At 43.5% G+C, this 17500-nt stretch overlaps 1 protein-coding gene across 1 annotated transcript in view; it reads left to right on the forward strand.

Moving 5' to 3' along the window:
- Positions 1-17500, forward strand: part of LOC139421735 (RNA binding protein fox-1 homolog 1-like) — a 78660-nt gene that overhangs the window by 20527 nt on the left and 40633 nt on the right. Inside the window, exons 2-6 of the mRNA XM_071172855.1 lie at positions 1293-1436; positions 1844-1897; positions 3762-3854; positions 8289-8353; positions 8884-8963. Coding sequence (XP_071028956.1) covers positions 1293-1436; positions 1844-1897; positions 3762-3854; positions 8289-8353; positions 8884-8963 — 436 coding nt within the window. The remainder of the gene's footprint in view (positions 1-1292; positions 1437-1843; positions 1898-3761; positions 3855-8288; positions 8354-8883; positions 8964-17500) is intronic.

A 17500-nucleotide genomic window follows, 5' to 3' on the forward strand; every position in this document is an offset into this window, starting at 1 on the left:
GAGCTCTACAATACTGTTTTAGATAAAATTCTATAAGAGGAACAGGAACTCTACAATACTGTTTTAGATAATATTCTATAAGAGGAACAGGAACTCTACAATAATGTTTTAGATAATATTCTATAACAGGAACAGGAGCTCTACAATACTGTTTTAGATAATATTCTATAAGAGGAACAGGAGCTCTACAATACTGTTTTAGATAATATTCTATAAGAGGAACAGGAACTCTACAATAATGTTTTAGATAATATTCTATAAGAGGAACAGGAGCTCTACAATACTGTTTTAGATAATATTCTATAAGAGGAACAGGAACTCTACAATAATGTTTTAGATAATATTCTATAAGAGGAACAGGAACTCTACAATAATGTTTTAGATAATATTCTATAAGAGGAACAGGAATTCCACAATACTGTTTTAGATAATATTCTATAAGAGGAACAGGAACTGAAGCAGTAGTACATCTGAGGTGTCGGTACGCATCTTCTAAGTGCTCCTGCCCAAGTCAGGTAGTGATATTATTGAATGATATTGTCCTATGTAGCCTCTACTGTGGGATATTTATATTTAAATGCAGTCATCTGGGTTTTCTTATTGAAGCGTCTGTTTATACTTCTCTAGTTTGTAACTATTGGCAACTTTGCATTTGTATTCAACTTCCTTGTGACTTTATTGCTGTTCACACAGAACCAAACATCTTGATTCTATGTTCAGCGGAGATCTTCTGTGTATATAACGTGACGTGGCACACAAAAAGGGTTCCAAAAGGGTTCTTCAGCTGGAGAGGAGAACCTTTTTTGGGTTCCTGGTAGAACCCTTTTGGTAGAACCCTTTTTGATTCCAGGTAGTGGTACCCTTTTGGGGTTTTTGGGTAAGGGTTCTATCTGGAACCAAAAGTGTTCTACCTGGAACCAAAAGAGTTCTACCAGTAACCAAAAAGGGTTCTTCAAAAGGTTGTCCTATGGGGACATCTGAAGAACCCTTTGAGGTTCTAGATATCACCTTCTTGTTCTAAGTGTAGAGTGTCTGTTTCTCCCTCCCTCCCTCCCTCCCTCCCTCCCTCCCTCCCTCCCTCCCTCCCTCCCTCCCCTCTTCCTCCCTCCCTCCCCTCCCTCCCTCCCCTTTCTCTTCCCTCCCCTCCTCCCCTCCCTCCCCTCCCTCCCCTTTCTCTTCCCTCCCCTCCTCCTCCCTCCCTCCCTCCCCTTTCTCTTCCCTCCCCTCCTCCCCCCTCCCTCCCTCCCTCCCTCCCTCCCTCCCTACCTCCCTCCCTCCCTCCCTCCCCACAGCAGACAGAGGAGGAGTCTCAGACAGACAGTCAGCAGCAGAGCCAGTCGTCTGACAGTTGTAACAGTAAGACTCAACCCAAGCGCCTCCATGTCTCCAACATACCCTTCAGATTCAGGGACCCAGACCTCAGGCAAATGTTTGGCGTGAGTATTACACTACAATTACTCATGTTATCCCCATAAGTGAATCATTTACAAATGTAAAATGCTACTCCATGCTAAATGCTACTCCATGCTACTCCATGCTAAATGCTACTCCATGCTACTCCATGCTAAATGCTACTCCATGCTACTCCATGCTAAATGCTACTCCATGCTACTCCATGCTAAATGCTACTCCATGCTACTCCATGCTAAATGCTACTCCATGCTACTCCATGCTAAATGCTACTCCATGCTACTCCATGCTAAATGCTACTCCATTCTACTCCATGCTAAATGCTACTCCATGCTACTCAATGCTAAATGCTACTCCATGTGCTGTACCACTGAACAATCCTGCGTTAAAGAATGTCATTGACTCTGGCTTTGTTTTCTGTCTTTCCTTCCAGCAATTTGGTCAAATCTTAGACGTTGAAATCATTTTTAACGAGCGGGGCTCTAAGGTAGGTGATGTGTTGTGTTTCTCTTCTGCATGGTAGTTGTTAGAGGAAGCTAAAGGTTAGAGATGTGTTAGAGGAAGCTAGAGGATAGAGAGATGTGTTAGAGGAAGCTAGAGGTTAAAGATGTTTTAGAGGAAGCTAGAGGTTAGAGATGTTTTAGAGGAAGCTAGAGGTTAAAGATGTTTTAGAGGAAGCTAGAGGTTAGAGATGTTTTAGAGGAAGCTAGAGGTTAAAGATGTTTTAGAGGAAGCTAGAGGATAGAGATGTGTTAGAGGAAGCTAGAGGATAGAGAGATGTGTTAGAGGAAGCTAGAGGTTAAATATGTTTTAGAGGAAGCTAGAGGTTAGAGATGTGTTTTAGAGGAAGCCAGAGGTTAAAGATGTGTTAGAGGAAGCTAGAGGTTAGAGATGTGTTTTAGAGGAAGCCAGAGGTTAGAGATGTGTTAGAGGAAGCTAGAGGTTAGAGATGTTTTAGAGGAAGCTAGAGGTTAAAGAGATGTGTTAGAGGAAGCTAGAGGATAGAGATGTGTTTTAGAGGAAGCTAGAGGTTAGAGATGTGTTAGAGGAAGCTAGAGGATATAGATGTGTTAGAGGAAGCTAGAGGTTAGAGATGTGTTAGAGGAAGCTAGAGGTTAGAGATGTTTTAGAGGAAGCTAGAGGATATAGATGTGTTAGAGGAAGCTAGAGGTTAGAGATGTGTTTTAGAGGAAGCTAGAGGTTAGAGATGTTTTAGAGGAAGCTAGAGGATAGAGATGTGTTTTAGAGGAAGCTAGAGGTTAGAGATGTGTGTTAGAGGAAGCTAGAGGTTAGAGATGTGTTTTAGAGGAAGCTAGAGGATAGAGATGTTTTGGAGGAAGCTAGAGGTTAGATATGTTTTAGAGGAAGCTAGCGGTTAAAGAGATGTGTTAGAGGAAGCTAGAGGTTAGAGATGTGTTTTAGAGGAAGCTAGAGGATAGAGATGTTTTAGAGGAAGCTAGAGGTTAGATATGTTTTAGAGGAAGCTAGCGGTTAAAGAGATGTGTTAGAGGAAGCTAGAGGTTAGAGATGTGTGTTAGAGGAAGCTAGAGGTTAGAGATGTGTGTTAGAGGAAGCTAGAGGATAGAGATGTGCTAGAGGAAGCTAGAGGTTAGAGATGTGTTTAAGAGGAAGCTAGAGGTTAGAGATGTTTTAGAGGAAGCTAGAGGTTAGAGATGTTTTAGAGGAAGCTAGAGGTTAGAGATGTGTTAGAGGAAGCTAGAGGTTAGAGATGTGTTAGAGGAAGCTAGAGGTTAGAGATGTTTTAGAGGAAGCTAGAGGATATAGATGTGTTAGAGGAAGCTAGAGGATAGAGATGTGTTAGAGGAAGCTAGAGGCTAGAGATGTGTTAGAGGAAGCTAGAGGATAGAGATGTGTTAGAGGAAGCTAGAGGATAGAGATGTGTTAGAGGAAGCTAGAGGCTAGAGATGTGTTAGAGGAAGCTAGAGGATAGAGATGTGTGTTAGAGGAAGCTAGAGGATAGAGATGTGTTTTAGAGGAAGCTAGAGGATAGAGATGTGTTAGAGGAAGCTAGAGGCTAGAGATGTGTTAGAGGAAGCTAGAGGATAGAGATGTGTTAGAGGAAGCTAGAGGCTAGAGATGTGTTAGAGGAAGCTAGAGGTTAGAGATGTGTTAGAGGAGAGAAGATAAGGAAATCGTTTTGAAGCAGAGGGGGTTTCTGCCTAAAGCTGGCCTATAATAGTGTGCTTAATCTTTTTACATTTCAATGTGTTTTTCTCCTTTTACTCTACTGAACTGGAGAAACACGAGTAGTGACAGTAATAATATGAGTAATGATTATAATAACATGAATAACATGCATGTTGTTCTCTCCCTCTCGATCCTGCATGCAGGGTTTTGGGTTCGTAACTTTCGAGCATAGTGCGGACGCTGACAGGGCGCGAGACAAATTACACGGCACGGTCGTAGAAGGCCGTAAAATAGAGGTGCATGTTACAAATACTTCCTCCTTTACCTCCTCCTCTTCCTCCTTTACCTCCTCCTCTTCCTCTTTGTCAGTGTGTGTGTGTGTGAATGTGTGTGTGCATAATGTCTGCTTCACTCCCCCCATTCCACCCTGTCCCACACGTCACCTGTCTTTCCACCTGCGTCATCACCTCCCTCCCTGAACTCTCCTCATACAGCCCCCATTTTGATTTATTGTCGGGTTTTTTGTTCATACCCATTTTAATACGTCTACAAGTTTACTGTTGTATATTTCCCAGGATTTGCTTCATTTTGTTATGACCTCATTTATTTTCAAAAGATTTGTTCAGTTGGAAGTTTGTTGTGACGTACATACAGTTGAAGTCAGAAGTTTACATACACTTAGGTTGGCGTCATTAAAACTCGTTTTTCAACGACTCCAAAAATGTCTTGTTAATTAACAAACTATAGTTTTGGCAAGTCGGTTAGGACATCTACTTTGTGCATGACACAAGTCATTTTTCCAACAATTGTTTACAGACAGATTGTTTCACTTATAATTCACTGTATCACAATTCCAGTGGGTCAGAAGTTTACATACACTAAGTTGACTGTGACTTTAAACAACTTGGAAAATTAAAAAAAATCATGGCTTTAGAAGCTTCTGATAGGCTAATTGACATCATTTGAGTCAATTGGAGGTGTACCTGTGGATGTATTTCAAGGCCTACCTTCAAACTCAGTGCCTCTTTGCTTGACATCATGGGAAAATCATAAGAAATCAGCCAAGACTTCAGAAAAAAATGGTATACCTCCACAAGTCTGGTTCATCCTTGGGAGAAATGTCCAAACACCTAAAGGTACCACGTTCATCTGTACAAACAATAGAACGCAAGTATAAACACCATGGGACCACGCAGCCATCATACCACTCAGGAAGGAGACGCGTTCTGTCTCCTAGAGATTAACGTACTTTGGTGCGAAAATGCAAATCAATCCCAGAACAACAGCAAAGTACCTTGTGAAGATGCTGGTGGAAACCGGTACAAAAGTATCTATATCCACAGTAAAACGTGTCCTATATCAGCAAGGAAGAAGCCACTGCTCCAAAAACGCCATAAAAAAAGACCGATTACGGTTTGCAACGGCACGTGAGGACAAAGATCGTACTTTTTGGAGAAATGTCCTCTGGTCTGATGACCATCTTTATGTTTGACGGGAAAAGGGGGAGGGGCTTGCAAGCCGAGAACGTCAACCCAACCGTGAAGCACGGGGGTGGCAGCATCATGTTGTGGGGGTGCTCTGCTGCAGGAGGGACTGGTGCACTTCACAAAATAGATGGCATCATGAGGATGGTAAATTATGTGGATATATTGAATTGACATCTCAGTCAGGAAGTTAAAGCTTGGTTGCATGACCCCAAGCATACTTCCAAAGTTGTGGCAAAATGACTTAAGGACAACAGAGTCAAGGTATTGTAGTGGCCATCACAAAGCCCTGACCTCAATCCTATAGAATATTTGTGGGCAGAACTAAAAAAGCGTGTGTGAGCAAGGAGGCCTACAAATCTGACTCAGTTACACCAGCTCTGTCAGGAGGAATGGGCCAAAATTCACCCAACTTATTGTGGGAAGCTTGTGGAAGGCTACCCGAAACGTTTGACCCAAGTTAAACAATTTAAAAGCAATGCTACCAAACACTAATTGAGTGTATGTAAACTTCTGACCCACTGGGAATGTGATGAAAGAAATTAAAGCTGAAATAAATCATTTTTTCTACTATTATTCTGACATTTCACGTTTAAAATAAAGTGGTGATCCTAACTGACCTGAGACGGAATTTTTACTAGGATTAAATGTCAGGAATTGTGAAAAACTGAGTTTAAAATATTTGGCTAAGGTGTACGTAAACTTCTGACTTACACTGTAATGTGTTTTGTCCTTTTGAAGTTAAAGGGTGCTTACAGACAGTTCCTCAGAAAAGTCAGGAAGTAAACAAAGCAGTGAAGGATCATGGGTAGTGAGTGACCTCACTGCAGGGTTAGGGATATACGGTGGCCTGTAAGTTACAAACTACAGTCCCCTATAAACAGTGGAGAAAAAAGTGAAATATATACAAGCTAAAGGGAACAATGATAGTATTTGCCAGTTAGTCTCATCCAAAACTATGCTAGAAACATTGATTTGGTTTCCATGACAACTCACAAATCCAATTCCAAGGATAAAAATATGTTTTGGGAGCCACACAGACAACTTTAGAGAACTACAGAGAGCTAAAAGAGAGAGAGGTTTTAGTGCACAGGGCAGGGTTTACCAAACTCGGTCCTCGGGACACCAAGAGCCACACAGAGAACTACAGAGAGCTAAAAGAGAGAGAGGTTTTAGTGCGCAGGGCAGGGTTTACCAAACTCGCACCTCCGCACCTGTTTGGGGTCCGGAGGACCGAGTTTGGCGAACGCTGGCATAGTGATTGCGGGTATGACAGCCGTTGCTTTGGCCTATTGAGGCATATTCCTCTCTCATCTACCCCCTTCCTCCATCTTCCCAATGGTAGCTCCACTCGTATACGCCCCCCAACTCTGTTACCACGGTAACAAAACACAAACAAGTGGGCGGGGCCAAAAACTGGTCTGGGAATGGTAAGTGTGAAGCGAGATGTATTATTACTACCCTCTGTCTCTCTCTCTCTCTCTACCTCTCTCTCTCTCTCTCTCTCTCTCTCTCTCTCTCTCTCTCTACCTCTTTCTCTCTACCTCTCTCTCTCTCTCTACCTCTACCTCTCTCTCTCTACATCTACCTCTCTCTCTACCTCTCTCTCTCTCTCTCTACCTCTACCTCTCTCTCTCTAACTCTCTCTCTCTCTCTACCTCTACCTCTCTCTCTCTACCTCTACCTCTCTCTCTCTACCTCTCTCTCTCTCTCTACCTCTCTACCTCTCTCTCTCTACCTCTCTCTCTCTACCTCTCTACCTCTCTCTCTCTCTCTCTCTCTCTACCTCTCTACCTCTCTCTCTCTCTCTCTCTCTCTACCTCTCTCTCTCTACCTCTCGCTCTCTCACTCTCTCTACCTCTCGCTCTCTCACTCTCTCCACCTCTCTCTCTCTCTACCTCTCTCTCTCTCTCTCTCTCTCTCTACCTCTCTGTCTCTACCTCTCTCTCTGTCTCTCTCTCTCTATCTCTCTCTCTCTCTCTACCTCTCTGTCTCTACCTCTCTCTCTGTCTCTCTCTCTCTATCTCTCTCTCTCTCTCTCTCTCTATCTCTCTCTCTCTACCTCTCTGTCTATACCTCTCTCTCTCTCTCTCTCTCTCTGTCTCTACCCCTCTCTCTCTCTCTCTCTCTCTCTCTGTCTCTCTCTCTCTGTCTCTACCCCTCTCTCTCTCTCTCTCTCTCTCTCTCTCTCTCTCTGTCTGTACCCCTCTCTCTCTCTATCTTTCTCTCTTACACACTCTTTCTCGAACGCTCGCTACGCTCAAATTCACGTGACTTTCTTTTGGCTTGTGGTTGAGTTGGGTGTTTCTTGAAGCTGTGTTCTGATTGTATGTTTTCTCTTGTGTGTTACGGCGTGTTTTACCGCTCAGTGTCTCAGTCTAGCTGCTAGCGTGATGATGACTGATGATGCGTGATCCAATCTGATTGGTTGAGACATGCACTGACTCGTTGCACCTCTACTCTGGGACTGTGGAACCCGTTGATTGTGTTTTTGGACCACAATGCATCCTGTTTTTTTAATTTTCCCTTCTGTTAGCTGTGATTCAAGCTGGAATGACTTGATTGATTGACTGATTCATTGATTGGTTGATTTGATCAGTTTTTGTTTTATTTCTGTTTTGATTTCTGTTTTGATTTGGTTGATGACTCTGATTGTTGTTGCGATGACGCTCCAGGCTTGGTGAGGTGGAGTGTGAATGCTAAATGTCGCTTTGTGTCCGTCTGATGGTTCTCCTTACTCTGGTAGATGACTGGATGTTGCAGAATGCTCCAAACATGTGTGTCCTCCTCCTCCTCCTCCTCCTCCTCCTCCTCCTCCTCCTCCTCCTCCTCTTCCATGTTCTTTGTTAGTTGTTTCCCTCCTGATCGTTCTTGTCCCTCTCCTCTGCATGCTCCTTCATATGACAACACAGCTGTTTGATTGTTTGTCCAGCGTTGTTTCTCTTTACGTTTCATTTCCTTTGATGAAGATCAGAACTGGATTAAGCATGCTGGAAATCTTTTACCATATGAAAATATAATATTTTGTTCATTTGCTTTGTATTGAAGTCTTTACTACCTATGTGTGACCTGTTTAAATCTTGACGTGGATGTTTGTCATGCCAAGTTAAAATGGTTTTGGGAACACATTGATGTAGGAATGACGATATGGAAGCATGCTGCTCTCTAGGACCCAACGTACTGTTGGGTTTCAATATGTGTCTGACTGCTGTTGGAAACGCACTGATACAAGCCTGTCTGTGATAGGTCAACAATGCAACGGCACGGGTAATGACCAATAAGAAGACAGTCAATCCTTATGCAAACGGTAAGACTCACTGGGCCTCCGTGGGAGGGGTTTAAGACTCACTGGGCCTCTGTGGGAGGGGTTTAAGACTCACCGGGCCTCTGTGGGAGGGGTTTAAGTCTCACCGGGCCTCTGTGGGAGGGGTTTAAGACTCACCGGGCCTCTGTGGGAGGGGTTTAAGACTCACTGGGTCTCTGTGGGAGGGGTTTAAGACTCACCGGGCCTCTGTGGGAGGGGTTTAAGACTCACCGGGCCTCTGTTGGAGGGGTTTAAGACTCACTGGGCCTCTATGTTTTGCCTTTATCTTCTAGAACATTTTCACTTCTATCCTGCAACAGCTGCTCAGTTAAATTTTTTATCTCCTTCTCGGTCTCCTTCTCTCTCTCCTGCTCTCTCTCTCTCTCTCTCTCTCTGTCTCTCTCTCTCTGTCTCTCACTCTCTGTCACTGTCTCTCTCTCCTTCTCTCTCTCTCTCTCTCTCTCTCTCTCTCTGTCTCTCTCTCTCTGTCTCTCTCTCTGTCCTTCTCTCTCTCCTTCTCTCTCTCTCTCTCTCTCTCTCTCTCTCTGTCTCTCTCTCTCCAGGGTGGAAGTTGAACCCAGTAGTCGGTGCAGTCTACAGTCCAGAGTTCTATGCAGGTAAGAGGACAGAAGCCTAGTCATTAACTGTGTTCCAAGTCTTTAGGTCTTAGACATCCACATCACATGATTCAGAGAACCACATCCACATCACATGATTCAGCAGTACTCTGGGTGGTCAGGTCATTGGTGTAAATTATACATCGGGTAATCCTGAAAGCTGATTGGATAAAAAAAAAATGCATTCCAACCAGTATCTATTCCACAAATGACCACCGGCTAAATCTATGATGTTAAAATGTCTATATACTCTGTTCCGTCTGACTGCGCAATCCACTATCTCATCCACTATCTCATCAGCCCAGCCAGGCAATTTATAAACTTGTTCTCCCCTACAAAAGGCATCTAGACAATATCTCACATTTCTTTAAGACTAACATTTAGTTTTCAACAGCGGAGATTTATAATGTCTCTCTAACATTTACAACATTGTTTCAGTATTCAAATTCGATCTCCAGCTGTCCCATAGTAATGACCGTGTCAGGATGAGACAGACGGGCAGGCAGCTCTTCTGGTTCATAGGGACATGATTACTGCGTACAACAACAGCTGTAGGATCAGCAGGGGCATTCGGGGTAGTTAGATGGACATAAATTAGGTTACATTGTGTCTACCTGGTATAATGTACATTTGCTGAAGCATTATGACAACTCTGCGTCACAATGGTAGGTATTAACTGAGCTGGGCGTGGGTCATTGATGAGTCATTGTCTCAACGCAGCCTTATAGTGCTGTGAAAGGATCCAGGAACCCAGATGATTTGGTTGGATCCCATTCTCCTTATAGTGCTGTGAAAGGATCCAGGAACCCAGATGATTTGGGTGGATCCCATCCTCCTTATAGTGCTGTGAAAGGATCCAGGAACCCAGATGATTTGGGTGGATCCCATCCTCCTTATAGTGCTGTGAAAGGATCCAGGAACCCAGATGATTTGGTTGGATCCCATTCTCCTTATAGTGCTGTGAAAGGATCCAGGAACCCAGATGATTTGGTTGGATCCCATCCTCCTTATAGTGCTGTAAAAGGATCCAGGAACCCAGATGATTTGGTTGGATCCCATTCTCCTTATAGTGCTGTGAAAGGATCCAGGAACCCAGATGATTTGGTTGGATCCCATCCTCCTTATAAAATGTGTTTCGCTTCCAAAAGGTATTAAAATTGTCAACAAAAGTTACACCCAACGAGCTGCAATCATCATGTAGCCTGTTGTGAAGAGAACCAATCCTGCTGAGGCGTTCAATGCCACGATTCAGAGAGGACACAGGGCCAGATATGATGTGTCTTTTGTTAGTGCCTAGCAGAGAGTCAATCAGCTCTTTAAAATCCAGTTTCAACTGTTCAGAGCTGCCCTTCATAATGTCATTAAAACCCCTGACGTTGACTTTGAAATCGTAGGCACAGCAGCGGCAGACACAGCCACCCCCCCCCCCCCCCCCCCCCCCCCAAGTGACGAAGGTGCAGGAAGATCAGGCTCCAAGACGGCGAAACGATGTGCTGTTTGTATCCTCTCTGGGCCTCTCGTTGGGAGTGTAGTCTGCTTTGTGGGAGGCCGCTGTCTTCGGCTTCCACGGCTCAGTGACATGCGGCCACCGTTGAATGTCTTGCTCTTCTCGCTGTGCTCCTTCGACGCCGCGTTCAGATGGGGGAGCTCTGAGCAACACCGGCCAGTCGGATAACCACAAACGTCAAGGCAGAGATGCATCCAACGAGCGCAAAAGCCCTCCAGCCACCTGCGTAGAAAATGTTAACATTCCACTCTGCGTTTTCACTAGTTTCTTACATAGGCTGGCGACGCACGTGATCAAGGAAGCCACCTCAAGCCCATAATCCTCGGCAAGTAAACATTTTGCCGCATTGGAACTCAGAGTGATCCGGTTTGTAGTAGATACAGCTCCTACACGAAGGCCAGAGCAACTCCGTTTGAGCTGGACCCACCAAGGCCACACCAACCTGGGTTGACTGCCCACCAAGGTCACACCAACCTGAGTTGACTGGCCACACCAACATCAGTTGACTGCCCACCAAGGCCACACCAACCTGGGATGAAATGCCCACCAAGGTCATACCAACCTGGGTTGAAATGCTCACCAAAGCCACACCAACCTGGGTTGAAATGCCCACCAAGGTCATACCAACCTGGGTTGAAATGCTCACCAAAGCCACACCAACCTGGGTTGAAATGCCCACCAAGGTCATACCAACCTGGGTTGAAATGCTCACCAAAGCCACACCAACCTGGGTTGAAATGCCCACCAAGGTCACACCTACCTGGGTTGAAATGCTCACCAAAGCCACACCAACCTGGGTTAAAATGCCCACCAAGGTCATACCAACCTGGGTTGAAATGCTCACCAAAGCCACACCAACCTAGGTTGAAATGCCCACCAAGGTCATACCAACCTGGGTTGAAATGCTCACCAAAGCCACACCATCCTGGGTTGAAATGCCCACCAAGGTCACAAATACCTGTGTTAATTGAAACAATGGTTTAGTGCAGTACAGAAGAATCAGAAGACAGTGGTAACAAATATATATTTATAGAGTAGAGAGGTAGAAGACTTCATGATGACACACAGACGCAACAACAAATACTCCTACACACACACACACACACACACACACACACACACACACACACACACACACACACACACACACACACACACACACACACACACACACACACACACACACACATGGGTGCACGAACATACAGACACACAGACACACAAAGCCTAATGGTGTTTGGGGGATTTGAAAGGTGAGATAAAGTGAATCGATACGGAGCATCTTGTAATTAAAAGAATGTTCACTGAATTAGGAAAATGAGTGTCTGGAGAAATGAAACATATTGATTTAAATTTACAAAATATAGTTCAGACCCATGACGCCCTTGAAAAGACAGACAATTAGGTCTCTCTCTCTCTCTGTCTCTCTCTGTCTCTCTCTCTGTCTCGCTCTCTGGCTCTCTCGCGCTCTTTCTCTCTCTCTCTCCCTCTCTCTCTCTCTCTCTCTCTCTCTCTCTCTCTCTCTCTCTCTCTCTCTCTCTCTCTCTCTCTGTCTCTCTCTCTCTGTCTCTCTCTCTCTCTCTCTGTCTCTCTCTCTGTCTCTCTCTGTCTCTCTCTCAATTCAATTCAATTCAATTCAAGGGCTTTATTGGCATGGGAAACATGTGTTAACATTGCCAAAGCAAGTGAGGTAGACAACATACAAAGTGAAAATATAAAGTGAAAAACAACAAAAATTAACAGTAAACATTACACATACAGAGGTTTCAAAACAGTAAAGTCATTACAAATGTCATATTATATATATATATACAGTGTTTTAACAATGTACAAATGGTTAAAGGACACAAGATAAAATAAATAAGCATAAATATGGGTTGTATTTACAATGGTGTGTGTTCTTCACTGGTTGCCCTTTTCTCGTGGCAACAGGTCACAAATCTTGCTGCTGTGATGGCACACTGTGGAATTTCACCCAGTAGATATGGGAGTTTTTCAAATTTGGATTTGTTTTCGAATTCTTTGTGGATCTGTGTAATCTGAGGGAAATATGTCTCTCTAATATGGTCATACATTGGGCAGGAGGTTAGGAAGTGCAGCTCAGTTTCCACCTCATTTTGTGGGCAGTGAGCACATAGCCTGTCTTCTCTTGAGAGCCATGTCTGCCTACGGCGGCCTTTCTCAATAGCAAGGCTATGCTCACTGAGTCTGTACATAGTCAAAGCTTTCCTTAATTTTGGGTCAGTCACAGTGGTCAGGTATTCTGCCGCTGTGTACTCTCTGTTTAGGGCCAAATAGCATTCTAGTTTGCTCTGTTTTTTTGTTAATTCTTTCCAATGTGTCAAGTAATTATCTTTTTGTTTTCTCATGATTTGGTTGGGTCTAATTGTGCTGTTGTCCTGGGGCTCTGTAGGGTGTGTTTGTGTTTGTGAACAGAGCCCCAGGACCAGCTTGCTTAGGGGACTCTTCTCCAGGCTCATCTCTCTGTAGGTGATGGCTTTGTTATGGAAGGTTTGTGAATCACTTCCTTTTAGGTGGTTGTAGAATTTAACGGCTCTTTTCTGGATTTTGATAATTAGTGGGTATCGGCCTAATTCTGCTCTGCATGCATTATTTGGTGTTCTACGTTGTACACGGAGGATATTTTTGCAGAATTCTGCGTGCAGAGTCTCAATTTGGTGTTTGTCCCATTTTGTGAAGTCTTGGTTGGTGAGCGGACCCCAGACCTCACAACCATAAAGGGCAATGGGCTCTATGACTGATTCAAGTATTTTTAGCCAAATCCTAATTGGTATGTTGAAATTTATGTTTCTTTTGATGGCATAGAATGCCCTTCTTGCCTTGTCTCTCAGATCGTTCACAGCTTTGTGGAAGTTACCTGTGGAGCTGATGTTTAGGCCAAGGTATGTATAGTTTTTTGTGTGCTCTAGGGCAACAGTGTCTAGATTGAATTTGTATTTGTGGTCCTGGTGACTGGACCTTTTTTGGAACACCATTATTTTGGTCTTACTGAGATTTACTGTCAGGGCCCAGGTCTGACAGAATCTGTGCATAAGATCTAGGTGCTGCTGTAGGCCCTCCTTGGTTGGTGACAGAAGCACCAGATCATCGGCAAACAGCAGACATTTGACTTCGGATTCTAGCAGGGGGAGGCCGGGTGCTGCAGACTGTTCTAGTGCCCTTGCCAATTCGTTGATATATATGTTGAAGAGGGTGGGGCTTAAGCTGCATCCCTGTCTAACCCCACGACCCTGTGTGAAGAAATGTGTGTGTTTTTTGCCAATTTTAACCGCACACTTGTTGTTTGTGTACATGGATTTTATAATGTCGTATGTTTTACCCCCAACACCACTTTCCATCAGTTTGTATAGCAGACCCTCATGCCAGATTGAGTCGAAGGCTTTTTTGAAATCAACAAAGCATGAGAAGACTTTGCCTTTGTTTTGGTTTGTTTGGTTGTCAATTAGGGTGTGCAGGGTGAATACATGGTCTGTTGTACGGTAATTTGGTAAAAAGCCAATTTGACATTTGCTCAGTACGTTGTTTTCATTGAGGAAATGTACGAGTCTGCTGTTAATAATAATGCAGAGGATTTTCCCAAGGTTACTGTTGACACATATTCCACGGTAGTTATTGGGGTCAAATTTGTCTCCACTTTTGTGGATTGGGGTGATCAGTCCTTGGTTCCAAATATTGGGGAAGATGCCAGAGCTAAGTATGATGTTAAAGAGTTTTAGTATAACCAATTGGAATTTGTTGTCTGTATATTTGATCATTTCATTGAGGATACCATCAACACCACAGGCCTTTTTGGGTTGGAGGGTTTTTATTTTGTCCTGTAACTCATTCAATGTAATTGGATAATCCAGTGGGTTCTGGTAGTCTTTAATAGATGATTCTAAGATCTGTATTTGATCATGTATATGTTTTTGCTCTTTATTCTTTGTTATAGAGCCAAAAAGATTGGAGAAGTGGTTTACCCATACATCTCCATTTTGGATAGATAATTCTTCTTGTTGTTGTTTGTTTAGTGTTTTCCAATTTTCCCAGAAGTGGTTAGAGTCTATGGATTCTTCAATTGCATTGAGCTGATTTCTGACATGCTGTTCCTTCTTTTTCCGTAGTGTATTTCTGTATTGTTTTAGTGATTCACCATAGTGAAGGCGTAGACTCAGGTTTTCCGGGTCTCTATGTTTTTGGTTGGACAGGTTTCTCAATTTCTTTCTTAGATTTTTGCATTCTTCATCAAACCATTTGTCATTATTGTTAATTTTCTTCGGTTTTCTATTTGAGATTTTTAGATTTGATAGGGAAGCTGAGAGGTCAAATATACTGTTAAGATTTTCTACTGCCAAGTTTACACCTTCACTATTACAGCGGAACGTTTTACCCAGGAAATTGTCTAAAAGGGATTGAATTTGTTGTTGCCTAATTGTTTTTTGGTAGGTTTCCAAACTGCATTCCTTCCATCTATAGCATTTCTTAATGTTACTCAGTTCCTTTGGCTTTGATGCCTCATGATTGATTATTGCTCTGTTTAAGTAGACTGTGATTTTGCTGTGGTCTGATAGGGGTGTCAGTGGGCTGACTGTGAACGCTCTGAGAGACTCTGGGTTGAGGTCAGTGATAAAGTAGTCTACAGTACTACTGCCAAGAGATGAGCTATAGGTGTACCTACCATAGGAGTCCCCTCGAAGCCTACCGTTGACTATGTACATACCCAGTGTGCGACAGAGCTGCAGGAGTTGTGACCCGTTTTTGTTGGTTATGTTGTCATAGTTGTGCCTAGGGGGGCATATGTGGGAGGGAATGCTGTCCCCTCCAGGCAGGTGTTTGTCCCCCTGTGTGCTTAGGGTGTCAGGTTCTTGTCCGGTTCTGGCATTTAGGTCGCCACAGACTAGTACATGTCCCTGGGCCTGGAAATGATTGATTTCCCCCTCCAGGATGGAGAAGCTGTCTTCATTAAAATATGGGGATTCTAGTGGGGGGATATAGGTAGCACACTCTCTCTGTCTCTCTCTCTCTGTCTCTCTCTCTCTGTCTCTCTGTCTCTCTCTGTCTCTCTATGTCTCTCTCTCTCTCTCCCTATGTCCTTCTTCCTGACTTTGTTCATATAATGATAAATCAGGATGATATTTTTCACCATAATGAGAGAGAGGGTAATGACAGGAGAGGACAGAAGGTCAGGAATGGTACAGCCAAGGTAAACACGCATGCATGCGCACACACACACACACACACACATGCCAAAGAGATATATCTGGAAAAAGACAAAGAAAGAGGAGTCTTAAAATGCTTGGTGTGTGTGTGTGTGTGTGTGTGTGTGTGTGTGTGTGTGTGTGTGTGTGTGTGTGTGCGTGCGTGCGTGCGTGCGTGCGTGTGTGTGTGTGTGTGTGTGTGTGTGTGTGTGTCAGTGTGTGTTGGGCCTGCTTTAGGTTCTCCTGTCTCTCCCTTCTCTTCTGTGATTAATGAGGGCATCATGAATACGTGCTGATGGCGTCAGGACACTGGGAGTTGGGTCGGCTCACTAGACTGTTGTTTAGATGTGCTGATGGTGTCAGGACACTGGGAGTTGGGTCGGCTCACTAGACTGTTGTTTAGATGTGCTGATTGTGTCAAGACACTGGGACTTGGTTCGGCTCACTAGACTGTTGTTGAGACGTGCTGATTGTGTCAGGACACTGGGACTTGGGTCGGCGCTCTAGTCTGTTATTTAGATGTGCTGATTGTGTCAGGACACTGGGAGTTGGGTCGGCTCATTAGACTGTTGTTGAGACGTGCTGAGAGTGTTTACATAGTCAGTTTAATACAAAAGTTTGATCAAAATGTTTACATGCTTTACAAGAAGAACGATTTCCCTAATAATCCCGTTTCCATGGACACATCTGAAATCAGGCTACCTGTTGGGACTTGCAGAAAAATCACCAATTAAAATAAACGTTCTACCACTGCGACCATGTCGTTTCTGGGCCTTTAATAGATGTCCTAATGATTAGAAAGATAAACTCAGAAAACCAGGTGTTTTAAAGGGCGTATGCTTACGTCAATTATGACTTTATGCCAATTAAAATACTCAGAGTAAAGTGTATAAATCTCCTGCCTGTAATCTATAACAATCCTCATCCCTTTAACTCTCCTAGCTGTAATCTATAACAATCCTCATGACTTTAACTCTCCTAGCTGTAATCTATAACAATCCTCATCCCTTTCACTCTCCTAGCTGTAATCTATAACAATCCTCATCCCTTTAACTCTCCTAGCTGTAATCTATAACAATCCTCATCCCTTTCACTCTCCTAGCTGTAATCTATAACAATCCTCATCCCTTTCACTCTCCTAGCTGTAATCTATAACAACCCTCATCCCTTTCACTCTCCTAGCTGTAATCTATAACAATCCTCATCCCTTTAACTCTCCTAGCTGTAATCTATAACAATCCTCATCCCTTTAACTCTCCTAGCTGTAATCTATAACAATCCTCATCCCTTTAACTCTCCTAGCTGTAATCTATAACAATCCTCATCCCTTTCACTCTCCTAGCTGTAATCTATAACAACCCTCATCCCTTTCACTCTCCTAGCTGTAATCTATAACAATCCTCATCCCTTTCACTCTCCTAAATGTAATCTAGAACAATCCTCATCCCTTTAACTCTCCTATCTGTAATCTATAACAACCCTCATCCCCTTAACTCTCCTAGCATAATCTATAACAACCCTCATCCCTTTCACTCTCCTAGCTGTAATCTATAACAACCCTCATCCCTTTACTCTCCTAGCTGTAATCTATAACAACCCTCATCCCTTTAACTCTCCTACCTGTAATCTATAACAACCCTCATCCCTTTACTCTCCTAGCTGTAATCTATAACAACCCTCATCCATTTAACTGTCCTATCTGTAATCTATAACAACCCTCATCCCCTTAACTCTCCTAGCTATAATCTTTAACAACCCTCATCCCTTTCACTCTCCTACTTGTAATCTTTAACAACCCTCATCCCTTTAACTCTCCTGTCTGTAATCTATAG

The sequence above is a fragment of the Oncorhynchus clarkii genome, chromosome 12 (genome assembly GCF_045791955.1).
Source record: "Oncorhynchus clarkii lewisi isolate Uvic-CL-2024 chromosome 12, UVic_Ocla_1.0, whole genome shotgun sequence".
In the NCBI taxonomy this organism is placed as follows: domain Eukaryota; kingdom Metazoa; phylum Chordata; class Actinopteri; order Salmoniformes; family Salmonidae; genus Oncorhynchus; species Oncorhynchus clarkii.